Genomic DNA, 11,101 nt, shown 5'->3' on the forward strand with positions numbered 1-11,101 from the left:
ACATGAGCAGCCCTACCAGCATTTGCCATGGTGGCCAAAACATTTTTATTTGGTCTTAAATTGTAGTTCAACATTTATTTCCTGTTACTTCTGGACCATGACGGTGGGCCAGCCTTTAATGTTTAACTGAGTGGAATATGTTGAATATGTTTTACCAAAATGTTGGCTATATGTTAAGGAGTTTTCAGGTTGTGACAGTGCACTGCAACATGTTTGTTGATCTTGGTTATTGGTATTTATTATTTTGATATTATTTATTTAAAAGTAGATATGAATGTATAATTTATTTTATTTTATTTTGTATTGGTTTTTCAGTTGATTACCCTGAACGTATAATTCAACAGTTAAAAAGTTCAAATTATTATTTGTATTTGTTTTAATGTACAATAAATGGATGTTTTCAAAGTCAATGACTAATCGCATTTAATAATCGCAATTATTGACCCAAATAATCGAGATTATGATTTTTGCCATAATGGAGCAGCCCTATGTGAAACTATCATAACATCTCCTCTTTAACAGGACGTCTGTCCCGGCAACAACAATGCTGAATAACGCTGTAGGGCTAGCAGTAACTGTACTGAACCCCGGAGGACCCTGATTGGAGGAGACAGATGTGCTCTTTAGAGAGCATGCAGCTACTCACAGTAATGATTTGACCTACGACCTCAGCATCTCACTGACACTCTGCACAGAGCACCTGGAAATAGGTGTAAGGGTAAGGAGCTGAAGAAGCAGACAACATTGTCATCAACAGTAAAGGGTAAAGCTCTGATGTGATGTCTATTTTTCTACAGTCTTCTCACTAGGTTTTCTTGGACTTCTTATTTTATTGTGGTTATGGTTCAAAATGTTAATTATTTAATAAGGTGGTGAATGACACCAAAGTAAGCAAAGGTTGTATAGTTGTCTTTGTACTCTGAATTACAAAATAAAAAAGTATATTTGAATCATATTGTCAACATTACTTGCCTGAAAGCTCATTCCCACACATTCACCTATACATTCATTTTCACCAAATTCACGTTGACAAAGTAATTTCGCATAAACAGCTTTAACTTGTTCAATATTAATATTGTTAAAATCTCGAAAAAATACCAGATTGCATGTACATCACACAATCTATAATGACTTTACAGAAAATGGTTTGTTTTGTATGATTTGTAATAATTGTGCAGATTTAGTTCACCCAGTTCACAGAGTGCAAGAGTCTATTCTGCATTCTAGTAGGTCATTGAATGCACCTTCATACTGCTTTAACAGTTCTAATTAGGGAATAATAAAATACATGTATTCACTAAATATCTCCAAGGTCACTAAAACAAGACCATTCTCGGTCTTGCATCTATAGTCCATAACTCTGGCTGTAGTCCATCATAAAGTTAACAAGATATTGTAACATGAGACAGCCTTTTACCCCTGCCTCCATAACACTGTCTCATTAACTGCTCTATTACAGCAAACATGAATCAGCCAAGATTTGGAATAACAGCAGAAAATAAAGCTAGGGTAGGATCTTTTGAGAATTTTAAAAGCTGATGACAAGACAAAAGCTGATTTTTGGCACAGAGTTATATTCTAATTTATACAGAATATGTATAACATAAATAAAATATGTACTTCCCGTTCAATTATCGTACTGGGGCTGGATATTGGAAACTCATGGGGATCACACACTTGAAGCACCCTTTAGTATTCAGCAGATTTTTTTAGTGTGTGTTTGTGGTTTGAATGCATTTGTGTGCATTGTTGAGGGCAGTGTGTACATGTTCTGCATGATAGCAAATAGGAGAAGTTAAGCCCTGTGGTCCTGACTCCTGTGGATTTTTAGCAGTAGCCTCAGGTTCTTTGAGTTTGGACTGGAATACATAACTGAGCTGCAACATAGTGGAAAATACCATTTTACTACACATTTTACAAAGGTTGATAATTGTGTTTTAACTAACATTAACAGCACACTAATATTCTCAGTCTATTGTGATATTGCCTTATCTCCTCCACATCAGAAAGAGAGACCAGTTTGAAGAGGCTGCAGGGCAAAAATAAACCAGGAGGTAGAAACAGAGCCAGCAATTCATTCATGAAATAAAACACCCATTTGTACTTAGTTCACAAACAACCAAAACGGGCTGAGAAAAAGAGACTGAGAGAGAGAGAGAGAGAGAGAGAGAGAGAGAGAGAGAGAGAAAGAGAGAGAAAGAGAGAGGGATTGGGATTGTAGTGCTATCTGAGGGGGCTGAATCTATTCCACATGAGTTAGTGCAACGTGAGAGCAGTCCAACAGTTATTCAGCACTGCTGAGGACTGCTCGCCAGTCAGATTGAATCTTCCGGCACAGACTGAAAACTCATCTCTTTCGACTCCACTTCGAGCGATAGAACTATTAACAAAGCACTTATATACTAATAAAGGACTGGCTTATCTAAAGCCGGTTGAGTAGCACTTGAAATGTTTTGGCTCTATGAAACCTGATGTACTTATATGATTCTGTTTTCTTCAAGTTTGTATTTTGTTGGTTGAACGCACTTATTGTAAGTCGCTTTGGATAAAAGTGTCAGCTAAATGCAATGTAATGTAATGTAAGTCAAGAGTTCATTTAATGCACTCCTCTGAGATCTGCAGTTCAAATGATTATTATCCAGCCTGTGTCAATAATGATCAACAGCTCAAGAGATCTGTGTAGCCAAAGCATTATATCTAACATCATGGCTGCAGAAAAAGCAACAAAATGACACCAAAAGGAACCTGATCTGACTGAATCCTAGCAAATGCTCTCCCAACAGGGAGAGCGGAAGTACAGGTGGCCAATGTGCTGGTTTACCAATTAATTACTCTTGTATTGGTCTCGCATTGCACTCAGTGACTCCTCCAGGTAACGTTTGAACTCAGGCACTTCGCCCAGAGGGCAGCCCGGGGTTAGCATCTCTATTGTCTCATTAATAATGGAGCAGGAGTCCAGTTGACTACCGACACAGTATATAATGCTAGTCATCTCCAGGCCAACCCACACATGTATGTCAACACAAGCGCTGGAGCGTTTGACACAGGCACTGTTCTGAGTCATGCTGAGAACAGTTGGAAAGGCATGTTCATTGTATACGTGATGTAACACAGGTTGTTGTGTTGTATCAAAGAGAAGGCGACTTGAGGGTATATTTGATTCACCACAACCCACATATAGTTTTCCAATTCAAGGATGCCTTCAAGGACAGCTGTGCTCAAGTGCCTTTCTCAGAATTGCACATTAGCATTATTACTCTGAGAGTGCTGGTATATACAGGCTGCTGTTTTAAAAAGAGCTTTTTTTATTATGTCCTACCAGACAACGATCAAACAAGCAATGCCAGCAACAAATTATGAATTGTTAAGGCAATCTGAAAATACATTAATAGTCGAACGATATCATGATAAATGACTATTTAGAATCATTTTTTTAAAAGATCAAATTCAAAGTATTGTCTTTAACACATCCTCTCATGGGTGGATTTGCTGATTTTCTTCGTGTGTTAAAATGAAATACCCTTCAGTTTTGGACTTTCAGTAGGACCAGACATTCAACAACGTTAAAAAAAAACATAATGCTCAGGAAATACAACTATTTTATAGACTAAATCAGTCATTTAGATTTGATGATAGCAGCCATGCAGTCACAAGAGGAGTGGCAGCAGTGTAATCTTCAGTAGTGAGAGACAAGACTTCACCCTTGGTTAAGCTGGTTAAAGGCATCAGCCCTGCTGGAGTCACACTGACGCCCCTTATAAAGTCCGGTGAGTAGGTGTGTGGCCCTTGAGTTCCCTCTGGAGCTAAACATATTTATATATCATATTACAGTAGCAAGGTGACACCAGCACCCACAATGACAACAGTACTGTATCCATTCATTTTATGTTGTGGGTCAGCTGCTGTCCGAGGTGCTGAAACAAACTGTTGTGAGTATAATTACACTACCTGATTATGTCATCGTTGTGCCCCAGGTAAAATTTCTGCTTATGCTCCCGGGTGTTGTACACAACTCCCACACCGGCGACAAAATAGACTATTTCCTTGGCGGCGGTGTAGTACAGGTTGTTGCGGCACTGATGTCCCCGGTATCCGTACACCCACTCCAGTCTCAGGTGGCAGCTGGGAGCAGTCCTGTCAGCCATGTCCGCACTTCCGTGTGTGTGTCTCTGTCGCGTATGCTTTCTGATATAGTGTCATTCACCAAAAAGGATTTATTTTAAGCCCGTGTGTCCCATTAGTTCCGTTGCATTTCCACCAGTCCCGGGAGAGCGTTGAAATTAGGCATTTTTGAGGGTCATGTGAATTTATAGTCTCGCAGTCGGATAGGATGAAATCCCTCTGTCTCTATTTGAGAAACAGCTTTTCTAGGCTGTGGTTCTCATTGTGGCAGTCTACTTGTACTTCTGCAGCCCGAGGTTCGCGGTCCTCCTCGACACAGGTCAAAGCTCCTGTCAAATCCTACAAAGATGGAGCTGCGCTGTTATTCCGCAAGCACCGCCCACAAAGATGACGGATCAGCGCATCGTCCAATCAGATCCTTTAACTCGTCCACGAGAGGAAAAAAAGCAGGAGCAGACATCAACGTCATAGCTGGAAAGTTGGTGCCAAGCTACATCTTAAAATAAATGTACAATAAAAACGTCGTATTGTAAATGTCATTCTTTTTTTTTTAATGAATTGTCCATACAAAAAATCCCCTTCAAATATATATTATTTTATTATAATGTAATATAAGTGTATACATGTTCTCACTTATATCATAATATAAAGAATGGACACATTTTTAATTTCAAACACAGTAGGCCTACACCGAAGTCCATGGATACTTTGATATGTCCATGAAATACCTTTTACATTCATTCATTTAATCGATTTATTTTCATTTGCCATCTTTCATTTATGCTTTTTTCGCAAACTTGTCTTAGCTTTAGTGTATTTACCCTTTTGTCTTTAACAGGTGATGATTTTCTTTTAAACATTTAATAAAAGAACGTTTTTGTTATTTCTATATTATAATGAATGATAATGTAGAACTAATCAAAAATGCTCTGTAACCTTTGTTGTACGTGACATGTTATAGAAAAGAGTATATTATGTAATATTACAATTGTTATATATTTTTTGTGTGGTGTGTGTGTTTCTCCTTAGAGGAAGCACAGCAGTGAAGCACCGCCCCCTCCACGGTTGCCGAGCGACAGAGGAAGCTTCACTCTCGCCATTATCCCAGTTCTAAACAGCTTTAGCTTGGTAGCCGACTTTTACACCTAATTTTACCCCGAACAAAGCGATGGAGGTGACAATGGACCCGTTGTTTCTGGCGTGGAGCTATTTCAGACGGCGAAAACTCCAACAATGTTCTGATATTTGCACAAAAATATTACAAGACAACTCGTACGACCAGGTACTGTGGTGCAGTTAGTCTGGGGCTAGCCTAGCATGCTAGCGATTATCCATTAAGAAAAGCCTGCTAGTTTGCTAACGCAGGAAAGCAGTAAAACCTGGAGTTTAATCCCGATTAGTCCAGTACTTGTAGTTTAACATAATTAAACTGAGGTCATGTTAACGTTATATTTACTGGCAAGTCTTTGAACCAACATTTATATTGTTTTTTGAAACATATTCGTGTCACTGCTGTGCATTTCTTTTTCACATCTCATTTTTGTTTTTTCTTTGAACCATGTTTTCCCGTTCATTTTCTATTTCCCCCTATTTATTCACATCTGTCCTCCATTTCTGTCCTCTTCTTTCACTGATTCACTGCATGCTGTCCCAAGGACTCCTCTTTACCTGTCTCAGAGGTAACCATGTTCCTCTCTGCCATCCTTTGTGGTGACGACAGTTCAACAAAGACTGTAATATGTTCACCTGTACATCCGTGGCCATCTATATGATTGAAACATTGTCTGCTTCATAGGCTGCATGGAGCTTGAAAACCCGTGCTCTCACAGAGATGGTGTATATAGATGAAGTTGAGGTCGACCAGGAGGGCATTGCTGAGATGATGCTGGATGAGAGCTCTATTGCTCAAGTTGCACGTGAGTTCAAACTCTTCTCATTGCCTTACATTTAGGTATATTAGCAATTCTTAAATGTGTCTGATTGACAAGACTTCACTTTCCGCCAGGACCCGGCACATCACTGAGGCTCCCTGGAACCAGTCATGGCGGAGGTCCCACACCGGCTATCAGGTACTGTCTGCCAGGCTAAAATGCTTTTACCATTGACAACTTTTTCAACAAAGTAATTAACAGTGATCTAATATTATTTCATGAATTCAAGGCCTTTGACACAATCAGGGCGTCCTATAACAGGATTTGTGAGACCCAGCACACAGTCAGGGCGTCCTGGGACAATGGAGCAGGCCATCAAGACCCCGCGCACTGCCAGCACTGCTCGTCCTGTCACTAGTGCTTCTGGAAGATTCATCCGTCTTGGAACAGTGAGTACATGTGCATGAAGGTGTGTCAGTCTGCAGTGACTGAGAGGCTTCATGTGAAACAATCGGAATTTGGCTCCTCAGTATTATCTGCCTCTCAGAAATGATTATTTCCAAATAATGTGACATTATTTTTTGCTATATTGACTGTGAAGATGATATTTGGCATGACATTTTGTTTCACTGTTTCTATAGGCTTCAATGTTAACCAATCCCGAAGGACCATTTATAAATTTGTCAAGACTAAATATGGCCAAGTATTCTCAAAAGCCTAATTTATCCAGGGTAAGAATGACACTGTTATTTGCATACACAAAAAATAATACATATTTCTTTCTTCTCATATCAAGTAACCATTATTTCGCTTTCTCAGACACTTTTTGAGTACATCTTCCATCATGAAAATGATGTGAATAATGTAAGTGTTCACTAAAGCTACTTCATTAATAATATTCATGATACTTTGTTAGGTTGTTGACTATTAAAAATGCAACTCAAACCTTATATTGTGTCAAGGCTTTAGATTTGGCTGCTCAAGCTACTGAACACGCCCAGTTCAAAGACTGGTGGTGGAAAGTTCAGCTGGGGAAATGCTACTACAGGTACCTTACAGACATCTGCTCATTTCTGATGTTTAATGACGTTTCATTTTTATAAATCATGCTATGAGTAATGTCTCTGGTCTTTGCAGGCTTGGTTTGTATAGAGAATCAGAAAAACAGTTTAGATCAGCTCTCAACCATCAAGAGGTCGTGGATACATATCTCTACCTTGCAAAGGTAGGGAAACATTACCAATTTGATGCATATTGGAAAATAAACATTAAAGCATATAAGCATGTTCAAAAACCCAAAATACAAGAATAGACCTGAAAAGGAATATGATATTTCCCTGGTAAACCAATAGTTTGTTTATAAAACCTTACATGTTTTCCCCTTAGGTGTATCAGCGCCTGGATCAACCAATAACAGCACTCAGCCTTTTCAAGCAAGGTCTGGACCATTTTCCTGGTGAAGTTACTCTTCTAACAGGAATCGCTCGCATACACGAGGTACAGTTTGATCCTTACTAAAGAGTCAAATTAGATAACACTGCCATAATGAAATAGGAAGCCATATTTATTGTTTATACTGTCACAGGAGATGAACAACATCCCATCAGCCACAGAGTATTACAAAGATGTCCTGAAGCAGGACAACACTCACGTGGAGGCTATAGCCTGCATAGGCAGCAATCACTTCTACACCGATCAGCCTGAGATCGCACTGCGCTTTTACAGGTCAGAGAAACATTTATGCATAAGAAATGTAACGCATTTTTACAGGATATGTAATGAGAAATTATATCCCATCTGTGATTAAATATCTTTCTCCCATTGCTAGACGGCTACTCCAGATGGGAGTTTATAACTGCCAGCTGTACAACAACCTGGGTTTGTGCTGCTTCTACGCGCAGCAGTACGACATGACTCTGTCCTCATTCGAGAGGGCTCTGGCTCTGGTGGCCAATGATGAAGAGCAGGCTGATGTGTGGTACAACGTTGGACATGTGGCTGTGGTGAGTTACCAATCACTTCAAATATCCCAGAATGTCTGAGTGCTGCAGGAATGAGTCCCAAAAAACGGAAACTAGTTAACATCTTTGATCTTCCAGTTCCCTCGTCTCAGGAGTGGGACCTTTGTGTTGGTTTTTGTTTAGATGCCTGAAATAAGCTCAGGATATTATCAGGTTTTGTGCTACAACTTAAAATATGTCAGTTATTATCAAACTTCTGAATTATGATTTTTTTCCTTTAAAAAAAAGCGGCTGTTAAGCAGCTGAATGGGACTCGTCGTCATGACATCCAAGGTCTGGAAAACCTCATCTATTCAGTGGAGGGGTTTTGTTAAAGTTATGCCACTTAGCTTTGAACTTTTAATAATTGCATTTGCACAAAAATCATGAAGTAGTGTTTATTTGTTAGGATTATCTTGCTAAACAAAAAGGTGTAAATATAATTTACCCTTTTTTTGACACTGAGCTTTTTCTGGCATTAATCAAAAATGTAATGAAGAAATTCATCATCAAGAGGCTTTTTTTCTTGGGAACCTGAGCAATAATAAACTGGCATACAAAAAAATGAAATTCCTGTAGCACTCTTTACTCAATGTAACCCCTTTTGATATGGTTTACAGTTAAAATAATGTATATTAATTTATTGTTAATAGAACTTAAAAGCTTACATCAAATGCACACAAATAGGTACAGTGTTTGAATGTTTTATTTTTACAGGGCATTGCAGACTTGACGCTGGCCTACCAGTGTTTTAAACTGGCTTTGGCTTTTAATAATGACCATGCTGAGGCCTACAACAACTTGGCTGTGCTGGAGCTGCGCAAAGGTCGAATCGAACAGGTGAAGACAAATCCTTAAGTCATGAAGGTTTTATTCCACTGTTAAAATATGACGTATGAGATCATAACTTTGTAATTTTAGACCCTCTAATACACCGGAATTAACTAGCTATTAGACCACAAGCACTAGGTAATAAATCAAATTAGCAATAACATTATATTGTAGGACAAGACATTATGAGATGTATTTGGTTATCTCACGGCAATAAAGGCTGTGTGTTCCCCACATATACAGCTAGGTGGCAGCCATCAGCTGAAAGTCATGCCATGCTAACACAAGCTGAAATAAGTGCTGGAATAATAAAACTGGTGTGTTTTTGGATAATGATATTTAGAATGGTAGTTATGAGTGAAACTATTATTGTGTAGTGATATATATTATAGTAATGTTTGGATGATAAACAGCACACAAATTACCTATTGTTTAATTGTTTTGAATGCCTTAAAAGTCTGATTGCAACACTGCATTATACCCTAAAGACAGTTGATATAGAGTCTTCAGTAAACACCAACAGTTATATTCTTCAAGCTTAACTTAAACTGCCCCTGAGCTAATGAAATGTTAGAATGGAGTCATGATTAAGCTTGAAGATGCTCATTCTTCAGATGTTACTATGAATGAGGGACTGCAAGCTGTAGTTAAAGCAACATTTCTGCTGTTTTTCTAATTATATAAAATGTATGAGCCCTGTGAGAATCTGAATGTCTGATTTCATGGAATTTTTTCATATATAAATGTTGATAATATGAATGTTTCTTTGACCCAGTCTAAAGCCTTCCTGCAGACGGCTGAATCACTGGCTCCTCACATGTATGAGCCACACTACAATCTCTCCATTCTCTCTGAAAAGGTAACTTATCCCTTTTTTTTATATCTGATTCTAAACATCTGAACTAGTTAAAGAAGCAAAGTAAAATCTCCACGACACAGTCTACCTTAGTGATTTTTTTTTTCTGTTTCTAGATTGGCGACCTTCAGAGCAGCTACACTGCCGCCCTAAAGTCTGAGGACTCCTTTCCGGAGCATGTTGACACTCAGAAGGTTTTGAAGCAACTTCGAGAACACTTTTCGGTGCTGTGAGTGTCTGTCCAGCATGCGTAGGAAGCAAAGTGTGGTTCGAATAATGTAGTTGTCATAGATAAGACATATTGTGCCGTCTTAAGCTCCATAACAATCAGACATAGAAACCAGCAAATGGGCATTCGTTTTTGGTGTTATGTATCAAATGCTTTGTATTGACTAAACTCTCAGTTTATTTGGTACATTGTCTTCATTCAACAAAAATAGTAATCTTGCCACTGCCTTGATTGGTTAGTTGGTTTGTGTGTGACGGAATTAACTGACAGAAAAGTTAAGCAGTGGAAATATTCTAAATATATCATACACTCAAACTGATATTGATTTATTTTAGGTAGCCCTTTTTTAAGAGGCTATTATATGTTTTGCTGCCAGCCACATCAACAACAATACATCGCGTCCCATGCTGGTACTGCTGTATTTTTCCAAAGTAAGGGCTTGTCGACCACTGTTAGTGGAAAATACAGTGAGTTTGGATAAGAATTCCATGCAACACAATTTAAAAACATCTGAACAAATCCTTTAACTTAATAACTCAAGGCTAAGTGATATCTTAATGCTGCGTTGTGACTTGTAAGTATGTACAATTATGTAGAGGTGGGTGTTTAGCTGATAAACTAACTTAATGTACAGACCTGTATAGTATTAAGTCATATGCACATAAAAAAGGTCATTTATTTATTTTATTACTAGAAAATGGTGATCTTACATTTGATAGTTCACTGCATAAATCAAATGTATTTTATTACGTTTACCTTGCCATTGTGTAGTTTCCACAAATATTGAAAGGACAATAAAAAAAGATTTGGAAGTTGTGTTAAAGTCATTTCCATATCCCTTCCTCCTCAATATCTCTCGACCCGAGTTCATCCTTTGTTATTAATTTAGATATTGCCACCTGCCAATGAAAATGTTTTTTACAGTGTACTTAATGCCTGAGCTTGCACTTTTTTATTATTGTTGTTTTGAAAAAGGGTTTTATGTCTTGTAATTGCATTGTTGAGGAACCTGTGACCCTAGTTTTTAATTAATTACATACAACACCATAGTTGTGTATATGATATGTCAATAAACCTTTGATATATTTTTATTTAATAATGCACCAGAAATAGTACTATATTACATTATATAATGGGCCATTCTGCATATTAGGTGTTGTTTACTTTTGGTACTTTGAGAATATTTTTGATG

The 11,101-nt window shown here is 38.1% G+C and overlaps 1 protein-coding gene across 1 annotated transcript; it reads left to right on the forward strand.

Annotated features, from left to right (window-relative positions):
• The first annotated feature begins 5,215 nt into the window (after window positions 1–5,215).
• Window positions 5,216–10,721, forward strand: ttc8 (tetratricopeptide repeat domain 8). Its single transcript, XM_010792547.1, has 14 exons — window positions 5,216–5,404; window positions 5,918–6,038; window positions 6,128–6,191; window positions 6,283–6,442; window positions 6,635–6,724; window positions 6,813–6,857; window positions 6,956–7,041; window positions 7,131–7,218; window positions 7,380–7,490; window positions 7,579–7,718; window positions 7,822–7,996; window positions 8,711–8,833; window positions 9,600–9,683; window positions 9,797–10,721. The coding sequence occupies exons 1-14, from the start codon at window positions 5,291–5,293 to the stop codon at window positions 9,911–9,913; spliced, it is 1,518 nt and encodes a 505-aa protein (XP_010790849.1). The 5' UTR covers window positions 5,216–5,290; the 3' UTR covers window positions 9,914–10,721.
• Window positions 10,722–11,101: the final 380 nt, after the last annotated feature.

The sequence above is a fragment of the Notothenia coriiceps genome, unplaced genomic scaffold (genome assembly GCF_000735185.1).
Source record: "Notothenia coriiceps isolate Sejong01 unplaced genomic scaffold, NC01 NC01_scaffold00001790, whole genome shotgun sequence".
Classification (NCBI taxonomy): Eukaryota; Metazoa; Chordata; class Actinopteri; order Perciformes; family Nototheniidae; genus Notothenia; species Notothenia coriiceps.

Coding starts and splice junctions, on each gene's coding strand:
- ttc8 (XM_010792547.1), top strand. CDS start 5,291: ATGGAGGTGACAATGGACCCGTTGTTTCTGGCGTGGAGCTATTTCAGA. Junction 6,443..6,634: donor GATTCATCCGTCTTGGAACA/GTGAGTACATGT, acceptor CTGTTTCTATAG/GCTTCAATGTTAACCAATCC. Junction 8,834..9,599: donor GCAAAGGTCGAATCGAACAG/GTGAAGACAAAT, acceptor TCTTTGACCCAG/TCTAAAGCCTTCCTGCAGAC.